The sequence below is a fragment of the Pagrus pagrus genome, assembly GCF_965226575.1.
Source record: "Pagrus pagrus genome assembly, chromosome: 3".
Taxonomy (NCBI): domain Eukaryota; kingdom Metazoa; phylum Chordata; class Actinopteri; order Spariformes; family Sparidae; genus Pagrus; species Pagrus pagrus.
The window spans coordinates 1,598,357-1,614,663 of NC_140187.1; the positions used below are offsets into that span (position 1 = coordinate 1,598,357).

Here is a 16,307-nt window from a genome sequence, read left to right on the forward strand (position 1 = left end):
CTTCATTTACTGATAAACAAACTAAATAATCAAACTTTGTCTTCATGACTGAATCAACTGAATAGACAAACTGAAAAGAAAGGCTCTGGAGACGTCATGGCTCTTTTTCTTTCTCCCAGCCTCGGCGATAATATTCACCGTATTCTTGTCTCCTATGGATGATGTCATCACTCACATCCTCCTCGCTCTGATGTCAAATAAAAAACAGACTGATGGTAAACCACAGAGGATCAGTGTGGATCATACAGACAAGACGCACGGTCAGCGTTTCTCTCAGCGCTCCATGGTGGACTAACTCGGTGCCACGAAGCCGTCGTCATCATCTTGTGTGTGCGAGCTGCCGTGGGACTGTTTCTCCTCAGGGATCAATAAACTGTTCCTTTAATTCTCTTCTGTTCTCGCTCATCTTCTCATCTGCTAATAAACAACAGACTAAATGAACTTCTTATCTTTTTTTGGATTATTGGGTTTGACTCACGCTGCCTCGTAGAAGAGAGCAGCAACAGCAAAACTGCAAAAAAAACATTTGCCAATAATGGGATCTTGTAATTAGTTTAACCCTTAATACACGTCCTGTGTCAGATCATTTTCATGTTCACAACGATTCTTTAAAAACAAACTAAGAGCTGTTAACACGAAATCATCTGAACTGAAAGATTTCAAAACAGACTCTTTACTGTTTTTTAATGTAACGTTATGAATGAGAAATTTTACGTCTTCTTACGTCTTCTTACGTCTTCTTACGTCTTTGTTTCGTCTCGCTGCGTCTGCCGTGCGTGATGTGCTCTGATAGGTCGAAATCAGTCACCAAACTAAAGTAACGAGGCTGTTTTGAAGCTGTGAGGAGGAGAAAGTTCAGATGTAGAGAGGGAAAGTCACAGAGATACTCAGGTAAAGTACAGATACATGAAACATGTACTGAAGTACAGTAACAAGGTATTTGTACTTTGTTACTTCCAACCTTTGGATATCTGCATACCAATTAACGGATTTCAAAGCCTAGACTTCCTTTTACATGCTCCAGTATTTGTTTTTAGTCTAATTTGTAACTTAAGACACAAGAAACAACATTTGCTAATTGCTTTAAACAGATATCTGTTTATGGATGCAGATTCAAAAAGCTGAGTTCTGGTACCACATTTCTAGACATTAATAGCCTGTGAAGTTCATCTTCTGGTCATGTGATGTACTGAATATGTGGAGCACAGACTGTATGTGCGTAACAATGTGAGTGCAGGTTTTAAAGCAGAGGTGTGGAGCTTGTGTATTTTGCTGCAGATTTACAAAGTAGGAGCAGGAAATTGCAGCATGACCTGCTGTCAGTCACCGGAGTTTGATTTCCGCAGGTGTGTGTGTTGGTGATGATGCAGGACCGTTCAGGTCTCAGTCTGTAGAAACCTCATCGTTACCGCTCTTTGTTCTTCCTGACCAAATTATTAAAACCACAGGTGTGAAAGTGTCCTGAGAGTGTGCAGCCGCAGCTTCAGATTCATAACAAGCTTGTTGAAGTTCGATGCTCTAACTGAGGTGTTGACTCTGCTTGTGTCTCTCTGAAGGTGTTCGAGGCGTCAGACTTCGGCTCTCACCCCTTGTTCTCAGTGGCGCAGGGAGGAGTGGACCTGCAGCAAGTGAGTATGGCCGCCTGGGGGCAAAGGGAAAGGGTCAAAGGTCACCTTAATATCTGCCTTTTTTAATCTGCCAACAGGACGGGGAACCATTTAAAAAGCCTGAATCGATGCCTTTAAACGATCCTTCTGTGTTTCTATAATGTGAAAGATGCCATTTAATGTCGTCCTCAAACTCTCTCTTCATTCAGCGATAGACTAAACTCGATCGATCTTTATCACATTTTGGAAGAAATGACTTCACGTGTTGCCCTGAGCTGTGCAGGTAAACACTTTGCTTGAGCCTGGGACGGAGCCAAAGGAGCTGAATTCAATCACAGCGCTGCAGCCAGCGATGGCATCGTAAAAGCAGATGGTCAGAGTGGTCAAGGATTCCAGATTAACACCTCTGCACACAGAGGCTCAATAAATATAACACCTCTTTTTCACATGAAAAGCTGCGAAAATGAAGGAGCAGAGTAACCGAGGTTGAGTAAAGATGACGGCCCTGAAGTAAAGAATGAAAACGCTGAGATGTAAAGAAATAAATAAAGAAAAGTGACAAATGGAGAACGGCCTGGCAAAAAGGATAAATACGAAAAAAAGAGAGGAGAGGGGAAGATAAAAGAGGGAAGAGATACAAGATAGAAAACGATGGAGAAAAATGGTGAAACCAGAATCCACTCAGTCGCATCAGTTTTATTCTGCCTGCTGAGATTAACGGCTGAATTCAGTCGCCTCACACTCGAGCCCTTTCTCCTGTGGTGTCTGACTGGTCTGAGAGCAGCTGAAGACCGAGTGAAAGTGGAGTAGATTCATATCTTCTTGTAAAACAGCCTTCTGCTGTAATTGCAAAATTGAATTTGGTCAATTTTGTGTGCTCAAATTTGAGGTACAAAGAGGGAGCTGCCATCAAGGACACTCGGCTCCAAATGCCTTAAAAATGGCAAAATGTCTGCACTGAGTAAAGCAGAGCAGCGGCTGATCTGCTCTGTTATACGGACGGACTTCACCCTGATACAGAATTATTTCTGCAAGTGACTTTATAATTGAAAATGGCCATGAGGGACCCCTTCAAATGACATCGTACAGTAGCTGCTGGTCACAAACAGCATCTTACAGAACAAGAGACGTATTTCTCCCCTGTGGTCAGTGAACGCAACACATTTAACACAGTAACTGAGTTTTATATTCAGACTTTTAACTCATAGATATGACCCTGTCCTAAAAATGCTCTAAATTGTATTAATATCCAGAACAGAAATCTGAACACTGGAAAAAGTCAGGTTCAAAAATCTTGTTTTGTTTTGTTTTGTTGACATATTAGTCCAAGGTTTTCTTTTTTTTATCACTCAATAAATCTGAAAATACTGTCAACAGCCAAAAACCTTCAGAATATATATCGGAGTGAAACTGGTAGTTTGGTGTTTTGTAAGAGCTGCTGAAGTGAAGAATTCAGTCCGAGTCCGAGAGAAAGTTCATTTTGAAAAAACGTCCTTCAAATATTTAATACAGACAAAATGATGAAGCGTGAACATGTTATCTAAAAGATGTCACCATGAAACGTTCACAGTTATCTTTTCTTTTTTTGGCATTTTATGTTTTGTATATGCAAATTAGACTTGATGATTAAAGATACAGAAATCTGAACTAAGACAAACATACATGTGTATTTTGGACATGAGGACATGTTATGGAAGCAAAATAGCCCAAAATCTCTAAACTGAATGACTCTAAGCCCCGCCCCCCTTAGTTACTGTTGCTAAGCCTGACAATATGAAGCATGACAACGCCAGTTCTGTTAAGTCGGTGCCACAGTGTCGATTAGATAGTTTCTGGAAGTACGCGATGAAACACACACACACACACAGTCTGAACGAAAACAAACGAGGCCACGCCTTCTTTGTGTCGAGGCCGAGGACGATGAGATTATGCTGGATTTGTCTTCTCACCTTTTTGGGATCAATAACGTTCTCTCTGTATTTACTTCTGACTACTGACCGCGGTGCCGACCGGTCAGCGGGCGTCCGTGAAGATCTACATTGTAATGGTACCTTCAAACAAACAAGGGGTCTTTGGTGATGGTGGTGATGTTCAGCTGATGGTGACGTCTACCACAAAGATTATTCCAAACTTTCCATCAGGCAAAATTTCCCACGGTCAGTGTATCAAGTGTTGCTTGTATTGGTCCTCCGGTGACATCCTTTAACATCTTCTTTTCAACATAGCTTGCTCGACTGTTACTGGAGAACAGAGCAAAACTGGGAATTAGGAAGAGACATTCAGTTTTCACCTGAAGTGTGTCCCTTTAACGAGATATTTAGAGCTGACGAACAATAACGCTAACCGTGATAAACAGCAGGGCCACGACACACACCAGGAGAGCAGCTTGTAGTAGAGCTGCTGGCCGAACTATCACACGTCCCCACACAGAAACTGCCTCGTAGCGACATTAATGCGCTTCCAGTGACAGTAAAAGCTCCACTGGACTTCCTGTTTCCTGTTCAGCCTGACAGCAGCTGCTCATAGCGCAGCAGGAATACACAATGTGATCCATGCTGCTGTCTTCATGATCAGTGTCCCTGCACAGATGTTTACCCCCCCGTCCACCACCCGGTCCTCTGATGCATATTTTGAGGGTCCTCGCAGAGCTGGAGGGTGTATTCACTCTTTTCCTGAATTGCACCTGCAGCAACAAACAGGCAGATTTTTGTTTTCGTCATTAATCTCTGCAGGTTTTTGCAGGGAGCTGTTTGAGGACAGTGTGATGAATTGTCTGTGAGCTGGCAGTACATCACACTGTAGGTCAAGTCAGGTTCATGCAGTTATGTTAAATCTACTCTTGTGGCTTTTAGACATCTGTTGTCCTCTGCAGAAACACTCTGAAGATAAAAAAAGAGATCAGCCTTTGAAGAACGATACCTGCTCGTCGAACAGAACATGAGAATTTAATGCGTCAGTTCCCAAATCTTCTCAACATGCACACGTTTCATTTATAATTTTAACACTTTAAACTAAACGGTGGAGATGAATCGAATGAAATGTCTTAATTTTCCTCCCGGATGCAGGCTGCGAATACTGCAGCACAAATAGCTTTCATGTCAAGGGCAAGGCTGTTTAGATCATCCATAACTGAGTGGTCTGAGGTCAGTGCCAACAGCTAGTGTGTCACTGTCATTAACTAAGTGTCCTTCAACGAACCAGCGAACCCACAGTCAGTGCGTACACATTTATTTCACGTCAGAGGAGAGTCGGGCTGCGGGCCAAACGCATTTAAAATACTTTTCATCAACAAAACCGCAGCCATCTTTTCATGGCCTCATACAAGCTGTAGAAACTGGTCTTCTGTGTTTGTCTTTGAAACAACGGTATGTAGGTTTGTCTCTGCCGACTAATATTAGACCTAACACAGCCGAGCTAAGCTGGGAATGTACAGTATGTGATCGACGGCACAGAACGCTTTGAGATATGAATGAAGCGGCACCAGGACACACGGACTGAACCATCAGGTCGTTCTGATCTGCTCAAATACTCATCGATTGAATATTTGATTAGACTGGATATAAGTCATGTGACTGTCCTTCAGTCTGTAGAACAGGACAGCTGATTCATCTGTGTGTTACAAACCTTTCTTTGGCTGAGTTGACTACGACTCACACCTCCTCTGAAACTGGGAAACGTCACAAACTGACTGACCTGGAGACAGATTCAGACTGACAGAGACTCACACAGCTGACTGACTGAAACACATTGTTAAGAGAGAGAGAGAGTGAGAGTGTGTGTGTGTGTGTTGGCTGGACGCAGCAGACAGATTGACGGAGTGACTCGCTGATAAACGAGCGTATGGATTAAAAATACAGAAAAAGAGACAAACTAGAACAGAAGAGCACTTTACTCCATCACACTGACAGCTCAGCGTTCAAGAGACAACTTCAGCCACGTTGTGTGTGTGTGTGTGTGTGTGTGTGTGTGTGTGTGTGTGTGTGTGTGTGTGTGTGTGTGTGTGTGTGTGTGTGTGTGTGTGTGTGTGTGTGTGTGTGTGTGCGTGTGCGTGTGCAGCACTGTTGCCATGGACGTGTCAGTTAAAACAGCAGTAACAGTAGCTAATGGAGGCTCCAGGACTGATGGGAGGAGAGAGGGAGGGAGGAAGTGACAGGCAGAGACTGAAGATGGGGGAGGAGAGAATCAGAAAAGCTCTCTGATAATGTCAGATCTGTCGTCCAACCACAGCTGCTGCTGTCTCTGGGTGGACACTCGTCTCTAACAGCTGCTTTAGTAAAACAGACTGTGGTGCCGACGCGTTCTCACTCTCAGCTCGTCAAATACAGCAGTTTGCTCGGTAGCTTTAAAACCAGATGCAACAACAAATACTTTGTTACTGTACTGTAGATTTTTCATCTTTTGACTCTCCCTCCTCCATGTGAACCCTGACCCTCCTCACATTTCTAAAACAGCCTCGTTACTTTAGTTTGATGCATTTGAGAGGAATAATGGATTATTTGTATTTGGCGTCATCACACGCCGCATTCCCAACATCACAAGGCTGATTTCAGACGCAGCGAGACGAAACAAAGACGTGAGAAGATGTGAACAGACAGAGAGGGAGGCTGAATGGGGAGAAAAGGCGTGTTAGTGTCTCGTATCTGCAGAGAGTTTCTTATTTTCTCTCTTTGTTGCTGCTCGGGACGCTTTACCAACCCAACATGTGGCTATTTGACGTCCTGGGAATGAGACTCAACTATCAACTATCTTTGTGGTGCGTTCAGGAACAGCTGGGACAAATCCTACTGACTCTACCTTTAACTTTAATAGTCTTTGAATTATATTAATATGACGTGAGCTTCAGTTAGCTTTGACCACAAATGTCCTTCAGAGGGAGACTTTTTACTCTGATACTCTGAGTACATGTCAGAGCCTGTACTCTATTACTTTTACTGGAGTAAAGAAGCCGAATCAGTACTTCTACTTTTACCAGAGTCTGTTTTTACACAAGTATCTGAACTTCTACTGGAGGAGAGAATGTGTTTTAACACCTCTGCTTGAATTTGACTAAAAGAGTAAAAAGGTAGAGGACAAATGAGAGAAATAATGCAAGAAAAAGAAAAGTGATGTGAAGGAAAGGAGGAGACGTGGAGGGCAGTGACAGCTGGACGGATGGAGGGAGGGTTAGTGCTGCGTTAAGTGGCTGTGTGAGGCGATTAATTAAATAAATAATTAATAAATGATTTGTATTCATTATTTAGTCTACAGTCATGTGGAGGGGAAGAGAGAGAGAGAGAGAGATGAGGATTCATCGTATTTGCGTGAACTTTAATTTCTGGTATTTGCTTTCTGTTGACAGTTTCATCTGCAGCTCTCAGAGGCGTTTCTGGGATTTAACATTAATCTTCATTTCAAGATTATAGCTGTGAGGATTTCTTATTGATATTATCAGCTGGACACATTTAAACTCTGGCTGTCATGAAGTAGATTATGATGAGAGTGGAAGTAAACAACCGAGTGAGTAAAAGTATATTAGTAAGCAAGTAATCGATTGGTAGTTAAGTGGAAGGAGAGTAAATAATAGATCAGATATATACTGCATGAGATATTTTCTTAGATATATCAAATGTAGGAGTTCTGCATGAAAATATCTAAAAACAACGAGACATCTGTTTTATATATTGTTGAGTTGTGAACTTGAATTATCATCAACGTTCAAACCAGAGAAAGTTGGTTCAAGGTAAGGACGCGCTGACTGATCTGAACGTGACTGGAGCTTTAAACATCACCTCGTCTGTGAATACTGAGACAGTCTGAGACATGTCGGATAGATTTTCATCAGCACTGGTGGTTGTTTAATGGTTAGTTCACCAACAGTGAAGCAAGTTATAACCACAGGATCATTTGTGTTTATTCACCTCAAACAGACAGATTACTTTACTATACACTAGTTCAGATCCAGATCAACCTCTGAGTGAAGTCAGCACTCAGCAGAGACTCTGGTTCTGGTTCTGGTTCTCTCTCTCCTCTCTGTAACGTTACGTTCATGAAGTAAAGTCCATTTCCCCTCCAGCTACAGTCAGCAGTCAACAGTACAGAACCTGGAGGTCACCTCCGGATCACTGCTGCAGTCAGGCTGATAAACAGGAGTGAAGATAAATCCACTTTTTAATCCCACAAGTTAAAAAGTAGCTCTGAGCTCTGCTCCCGTCGGATCAGAGCAGAATCTGATGAGACTCCAGGTGTTTATTCCTCCAGAAGGTCTGGATCTGACTCTTTAGCCGGATCTCAGCAGCGACTCTCGCCACACAACACCTGGCAAATGTCTTTTGTTTTGATAGAGAGGCCCTACAGAAAAAACTGACCCCACCTGTCACCTGATTTATATAAAATGACAAACGTCACAACACTTCCTTCAAGAGTCATGACGAATCAAAACAATCACACTCCTTAATGGATGTTTCCTGACGTTACTGTAAAGTGCCAGACTTTACAGTAACACCAGGAAACATCCATTAATCTGTGTAGAAATCAGGTCTCAGGACTGAAAGAGAAGAGACGACATGTGGTCCTTTCTCACAAAATTGCTCCCAAGAGTTACTGTTTGTCTCCTAAATATCAGCAGAGATTGAACAACAAGAAACGTTTAACTCCAAACTCTGAAAGAGGAACCAAAAGATGCGTCACTGAGAATTAATGTCCATTAAGAACTGATTTCTTACTCTGAGATAAATACGGGACAGCAGTGCCGGAGCTGCTGCTGCATCTCTGATGTCTGCTGCATGAAGCCACCAATGAATATTTATGAGTGTTTGGCACTTTTTTGTGTTCAGGCCTGCGTGGACCATTTTAAATCAGGCGTGCAGCGGTGTATTCATATTTGCCGGCATATCTACAGATCAGGGAGACGCATTACACCTTCAAGGAGGCCAAGCAGCACGGCCAGGTCGATTATCCCTGTAGCACCTGTCAGATGCGTGTTTTTTTCCCCTGATGGGAGCTCTTTTCAGAAAACGTTTTTTTCTGCAAATCCGTGCGTTAGCAACAGGAGTCAAAAGTTCAGCAGCAGTGGCAATGCAGTCTGCGTCAAGGATAACAGCCCTGAAATCTGTTATATAAGGTGTGGTGAACCTCGGGGAAACACACAAAGTCTCACAGAAAATAGCTCCAATGCACCAAGTCTTTGCATGCACACCGACTTTGTCCCCAGCCCTACACACACACACACACATACACACACACACACATACACACACACACACATTGCCTATGGAAGTGTTCACTCTCTTTGAAGTCTGCTTTGGGATTTGGGACAGCCTCTAAAAACTCTTTAAATCGTGATCCTGGAGATAAACAGAGGCTCTGAGAAGGAGTCACAGGAGATCCGGTCAGGACGGATGATCGAGTGAAAGTCGTCTTACCTGATTCTCTTTAGTCACTATTCTGGTGTGTTAAGTGAAGCATTGGGAAGCATTAATCCTGCTGATATTAAGACAAATAAGGTACTTATTTAATACTCAGTGTATAGAAAATGGACTTTGAGCTCATGCAGGGATTCATCTTTTACTTACAGGCTTCCTATGATCGTTTTTGCTGTTTTATGAGCTACAAAGATCTTGGAAAGGGTCATCCTTTTTTCATCAAACTGTACAGAGTGATTACGTTCAGGTATCTATATTAAAAATCTAGAAGAATAAAACAATGTGTGACTCAGGGACAGGCAGAAGTGTAGGTTTGTTTCATATGAGGTCAGAGCAGCAACTAAACAAACAACTGTGCATCAACCAGGGTGTCAGACTTTCCAATAAATGATAGAAAGACTAAAAAAGAAAGTTGTTATTAATACACTAATACTGCTTAAAAATAAATCACATTTCATTTTCAAAGACCGGATATGTTATGATAGATAAATGCTTTACATCCATTACTGACTTTTCCATAGTTGATGTTCAATTATTTAGAATAAATACTGATTTAAATGAAATGTTTTTACCTCGATATGTGCAGAAAGGTTTTCAGTATTTCTTGCAGACCTGACTTGAGTCTTCAGTTGTCCTCTCGCACTGCAGGCACATATATAAGATATAAAATAAATGTAGACGTTGCCTTTAATGACACTTTTCTTCTCTCCCTTTCTGTTTCAGACGTACGCAGTACAGAGTCACTACGGCATTCCACATTCAGAGGTAATAAAGCAAACGAGTGAGAGACAGTTTTACTGTTTGAATGTTTCCTGTGACATTATGATGCTTCCACTTGATTTCACTTCTCTGTCTTTCTCTTGTCTCTTTCAGTTGGCAAAGCTCCACCAGTTGTCAATGCAGCAACAGGGCCTGGCCCCCATCAGCCAATCAGCTACACAAGTTCTACCTGGTATGCACACACACACACACACACACACACACACACACACACACACACACCTGTGAAGCAAGACAGGCTTTAAACATGACTTGCTGCGGTTGTCAGCGTTCCCAGTGTTACATGATAGTCAAAGATACACCGATGACATCACTTTCCCACCAGCCCCCACCGTTGTTTTGCTGTTTTTACAATCAATAGTTGGACGGTGGACGCTACGGTTACAATCTGTTGTAGGCGTCTACTCAAAGCAAAAGCAAAAGAAAAAGCACCTTTTGGGAAGTATTTTGGGTCCAAACTCGGGGATAAGAAGGAACCTGATCACGTTCATGGAGAAAAAGAAGTTCTTACCTCACTGAGAAGTTGTAGCAACTCTTCATCTTACAGCTCCTTCTTCTTCCATCACTCTACAGACTGAATAAAACTCACTACAATACTGATATATATAATATCGATCCGCTGTTAAAGTGACCGCTGTTTTGATGACGGATAGCGGTGTTACCTGAACACGTTGCATTTCCTGTGGCTCTGATCCATCTGTTCACTTTAAAGTCATTTTGTTGTCTAACTTCTTTTCTACTTTTTGTCGTCATCTAAAAACTCTGGTGACAGCTTCAGCTAAAAAAAAATAAAAGATAAAGTTTTATTCAAAAACCTTATTTCCATTTCAGAGTGCCGTTACCTCGAATTTCATCATTCGCAGAATCAGAAACACAGAAAATGTTTGTAACAGTGCAGTAATATTGTCCGACATGCTCTGGATTCATCTTTTAAAATGCAGACGATCGTTTCTGTTGTTTCCATCAGTGACGTGAGCCTCTCATTCTGCAGCACATAAAATAATTCATGTTATACCTGTATAATCTTTACTGTAGTGCACAGCTCTGCATTATAAACCCTGTGAGTTAGCTTTGGTTCTGAGCATCCAGCTGGGTTTACATGCCGACTGTTTCTCAAATCTAATGTTGCCTGTGGATTTTTGGCTACATTAGTTAGCAACATGCTGCTGTGGAGAAATGACTTACTGACCAAAAGGTGAGAAAATCAAAGGTGTAACGATACAGACAGTTGATGGTTTTCATCGCTTTCTTGTAAAAAGTCAAAGACTGTATGTGAAAACAGTCAGAAGTGAGACGTCTCATACACGCAGCCATGTTTACAGCAGCAGCAGTGCAGCTGATAGACCCTCATGTTCCCTCCTCCTCTGCAGAGGTCGAGTACTTTACTCAAGGAGATTTTACCGGGACTTGTACTTTACTTGAGTATTTGCATTTTCTGCTTGAGGAGAGCGAGGCTGGTTGTAACACGTTTTGCTTCAGCTCCTGTAATTTGCTGAATTTTTGTGATAGACCTCTCAAATTTTTACACACAGTTATTATTATTTATTTGACTATAAATATCAGTGTCTCGGACTACTGCAGCTATATATTTAGTTAATTGATGACAAATACTGGAACTTCCATTGTAACAGCCGGATGTATGGTTGCTGTAGTGAGTATTTATACATGTGCTCTGGCTTGTCTGTGTTGCTGGTGATGGTGAGTGGACTGGCGGCTGTACTTTCCCCTTTAAACACACCGACTCCTTCAGCTCATAGCTCACATGAAATGCCTCACATGCTAAATAAAAGACTACTTCTACTACAACTAATCCCTTACAAATGACATAATTCTAACTTCAGTTCTAATAAGAAATACAGAGGTCCAAAAAATTACTCTCTTACCTAAAAAAAGTCAGCATATTTATTCAGACAGACGAGGACAGAAGTGGTCACACATGAAATGAATCACATGAGCCTCAGATCATTCCTTCTTGATGAAAGTAGTTACTTTGTTACAACCATATTTTATACTTTTACTCTGCTACATTCCAGAAGGAAATTATATACTGTTATATTATATTCTTAACTCTGATACATTCATTCAATAATGTAAGTTACTTTGCAGATTATAGATTACAAGATAACATAAATTTACTTCTACAAAAACGTAATTAAAATTAGCTGCAACGTTAAAGTAACAAACATTTATAAATCAATAATTATATTCTAGTGATACAAATATGTGTTTCTATATATATTCCATTCTGCAAAATTAATACCTTTATTTTGGTACGTTAAGTAAATGTTTACAGTGTTTAATACTGTGTGTTTTATTTCACATCGTTCTTTAACTTGTTTCTAAAATAATATATAAATAATATTATAAATAATAAATGTCCAGAAGCCAGAATCACCACAAAATGAAGGTTTTAGGTGGAAGATCTGAGTACTTCTCATGCATACAGTGTGTGTGAACGTGTGAAACACAGCGTGTGTTGGTCGGGTCAGAACCGCTCCACTGTTAAAGAGACTTTGTCATGTCATTTTTCACACAAACCACACGAGCGCCACTGAGAGCGAATTATCATGTGAGGATTCGGCTGGATGATTATTCCATTATGTCCCAGGTATAAAACTCATCAGTCGTGGAAGTGCACACACACACACACACACACACACACACACACACACACACACACACACACACCACCCACTTGCCAAAACACATTCACACACTTTATCAGAATCACTGTTGGTTTAGCTCGCAGTGACCAGAACACTTCCTGTGGAGAGTGAAGAGGGAAGGAAGGAAGGAAGGAAGGAAGGAAGGAAGGAAAAAGGAAAAGATCATGCTGCTTATGAAAGAGTAAAATTAACATCTCTGTCTCTCCCTCCCCCTTCCCTCTCTCTCTCTCTCCGTCTCCCCCCCCTCTCCCTCTCTCCCTCCCTCCCTCCCTCTCCCCCCCCCCCTCTCTCTCCCTCCCCTCCCTCCCTCCCTCCCTCTCTCCCCCCCCCTCTCTCTCTCCCCCCCTCTCCCTCTCTCCCCCCCTCTCTCTCTCCCTCCCTCCCTCCTCCCTCCCTCAGGAGGGGTGGACACCACTTCCCAGACCACGTCTCAGGAGCTCCTCATTCCAAACGATGTAAGTACTCAGATGTAACCAGATCAATTATTCAGATTTGCACAGAAAATGCCCTCCAGCCCACAGGAAATGCTTTTAATTTGAAAAGGCTGTCTGTCATGGCTGCCACAAGCTCCGCCCATGGTCCCACCCCCAAGTTGTGATTGGACTGTTATGCTGTTTTCTTTATTTTGACGTTGATGCGTTTCCATTTCAAAGCAGAAAAAGTTATTTTTCACCTCCTCATGAAGACGAACTCGTCCCTGAGGGTCTTCAGTGCTGGCAGCTCTCTGCTGCCCTCTGCTGGTCACTGGACACTTTTGAATTTAATGGAAACTTCATGTCACCGTGATGAGCAATTAATTCAGTTATTAATGACACAGAACTAATCACCTGTATGTCCCTGAAAACACAGTGAACTCACTCAGGTTCTTCGTTAACAGCCCTCAGAAATGAGTTCACAAAAGTTTGAAACTGTAAAATAACGTGTGTTGAACTGAAGAACTAAGATGAGTATTTTATTCAGACACAAGATGACATCATCTAATATGCAACAAACTCAACTATTACAAGGTTGAATTTGTAAATGTCCTTAACCATGAAATGAAATGAAATGAAAAACAGTCTCAATAATGAAAATATCACTCAGATCGAAAACCTTGAAGTAAAAAAACAACAAATACTAACCTATGAAATAAAAACATTGAGAGCTGTTTTCAAAAAGGTTTTAAATCATGAATATAACAAATTTCATTTTCATGTGTCGGCGTTGAGTATTAACATCTTTTACAATAAAAAAAACGTTTCCAGGAAGTTGAATTGATCCTTCTCTACATTACATACAAAATATCTTCTAGATGTGATGAAACTGTATTAATACGACACAGAATCAACATTTGGTTCAACAAAGTAAAAACTAGTGGAGATATTAATTTCTAAGAATTACAGATTCTTTGTAATTCTTGTTATTTATTGTTATTAATTTGATGACTGTAAACATCGATGCTGATACATGATGTCAATGACCTTTAAGAGCGAAAATGGACGAATTTTAACCCAATCTAGTGAAAAAATTATGAATCATAACAAAATGTAGCTCAGGGGTCCAACTTTAATTTTATTTTATTTTTACATGATTGTCTTCTAAATAAAATCCATGACATGAAGTAGGAAGAGTTCTGACTTGTTGTTGAGACACATCAGGCCGACGGTCGGCTGTCCGGTGTTGTCAGCGAGTGTCGGGGGCTGAAGTCGGTGCGGTGTTTGAACCGTTACGAGCCCTCGTCAACGCTTTCTGGCAGCTTTGTCGCAGCTAGTTCTCTGATGTCAGTTAGGTTTGTAGGGAACTTAATGATCCACGTGGGAAATAGGAAATCCAGATGACAAGTGTTATTGTTTCACTTCATTTCTTTGTTTTTATTGAGCGTTTAAAATCTTCCAGACAAACACCAGAAATGAAATCGCTCTCAGCTGCTGTGTCACGTGTTGGTTTTCATCTGATCCACATATTAAACACGAGACACTGTTTGGGTGTCGGTGCAGAGCAGCTAACGAGTCGTGGCTCCGACTGTTTATTTCAGGCAGTGAAGCAGACAGTTAACAGTTCAGTGTCGCGCTCAAGGACGTTTGACATTTGATGGACATGTTGACTGTTGTGAGGTCAACGCTGTGACCTTTTGTTCATAAAACAGCCTTCAGCCACGCTCACCCCCCATCACAGGCTGCGACTCGTGCAGTCAGTGTTCAGCTGTTTAGAGCTTCACCTCCTCTCTGGCTTCACTGTTCACACAGAGCAATGCAGCTCCTTCAAGCAGCCTGATTGAGCATCGGCACATTGAAGCTGTTTACACGACTCTGTAATATGACTGATCAGCTTACAAATGACATGTAGTTACTGTGACTGTTCTGACAAGAATACTAAAAGGAAAAAGAGATGTGACCACAGCGTCACAAGAGCATAATCACAGCAGCATAACGTCCAGAATAATGTTTCTCAAACACGTCTGAAAGCCGGAGCCTCCGTCCTGCAGCACAGCGTTTATTAACAGAGACACAAACAGAGACATATACTGCGACACGTGACGACTACAGACCGGGTGCATGCCAACACTTTCAGCTTAGCAGCTACAGTGAAGATTTGAGCTTAACAAAGGATGTAAATAACGTCTTTTCAGATCAGTTTGGAAACTCTGGGCTGCTGGAGACTTGGATCACGCCGGACGAGCTGCATGGAGACATTTGATGTTTTTCTGGTTGTTCCATGCTGCTGCAGTTGTTTAGGAGAATGTATTCTTTCAAGTCAGGTGCAAAGCCAGAGGTGGCAGGGTAGACGTTCGGATGTAGGCAGTGAGAAGCTCGGCGAGTCTCCTTTAAAGTAACACCTTGTAGGTTTAGGGACCTAACCCTTATAATGGAGAGCTGGTCCAGTACCCAGTATACTTGGGATCTAACAATTGCCAACGTGTATTCAGGCGGTTGAGTTGACACGAACATGAACACAAGACGACAGAACACAGTGAATCAAGCACAACAGTGTTCCTGAAGCTAACCCTCTCACCACAGTCTGCTGACGCTCTGCCACTTCCCCCATTTTCTCCTCCGTCTCTAATGGCAGACGTTTGATCATTTCTCCCCGGGAACTCGTGCAGTCGCGTTCAGTTAACATTTCCTCACGCTGGTTCTTTACGGATGACTTGTGTGTAGCGCCGTAAAGGACGGGCGGACGACGATGAGGTCGTGTTGTCACCGGACGAGATAATCAACACCTCTGCAGGTGCTGTCACCTCTCACGTACAAATTAAGCTTCAGACTCGAGCATCCCCGAGGCTCCCGTTCATGTTTCTGTGTGGTTTTATTTTAACATGCATGGACACACACACACACACACACACACACACACACACACACACTTAACATGCAATCCTGCTCACACATGTGCACTTATTGTATGTCTGGATGAGAGAATAACACAGAGACACGAAAGCAGAGAAGAGATCAGAGAGAAGCTTAAGACCCTGTGTGTGTGTGTGTGTGTGTGTGTGTGTGTGTGTGTGTGTGTGTGTGTGTGTGTGTGTGTGTGTCTGTGTCTGTGTGTGTGTGTGTGTGAGTCATTGAGCAGGGCCAAGCAGAGCAGCTTAATGACATCCTATAGCTCACAGTCTCACAGTTAGAGATTTAACAACAGCCCTGTCTGACTCTCTCTCTCTCTCTCTCTCTCTCTCTCTCTCTCCCCTTCAGTAAACCTTTCCAAATTACAAGGGCAGCGGGGAATCACCCAAAAATAGCCCTCGGTCCGTCCTCCTCCTCCTCCTCCTCCTCCTCCTCCTCCTCCTCTCCTCTTTTACCCATCAGCCCTTGTATAAAGCCGCTCACGGGGGGAACACACAGCACTGTACAGCCTCCTGCGAAAACCTTGTATCT

The 16,307-nt window shown here is 42.3% G+C and overlaps 1 protein-coding gene across 1 annotated transcript in view; it reads left to right on the top strand.

Annotated features, from left to right (window-relative positions):
• The window catches only part of pcbp4 (poly(rC) binding protein 4), a 131,025-nt gene that overhangs the window by 96,301 nt on the left and 18,417 nt on the right, over window positions 1-16,307 (top strand). The window contains exons 10-13 of the mRNA XM_084349300.1: window positions 1,557-1,628; window positions 9,731-9,772; window positions 9,881-9,959; window positions 12,853-12,908. Of these exons, the coding sequence (XP_084205426.1) occupies window positions 1,557-1,628; window positions 9,731-9,772; window positions 9,881-9,959; window positions 12,853-12,908 (249 nt within the window). The remainder of the gene's footprint in view (window positions 1-1,556; window positions 1,629-9,730; window positions 9,773-9,880; window positions 9,960-12,852; window positions 12,909-16,307) is intronic.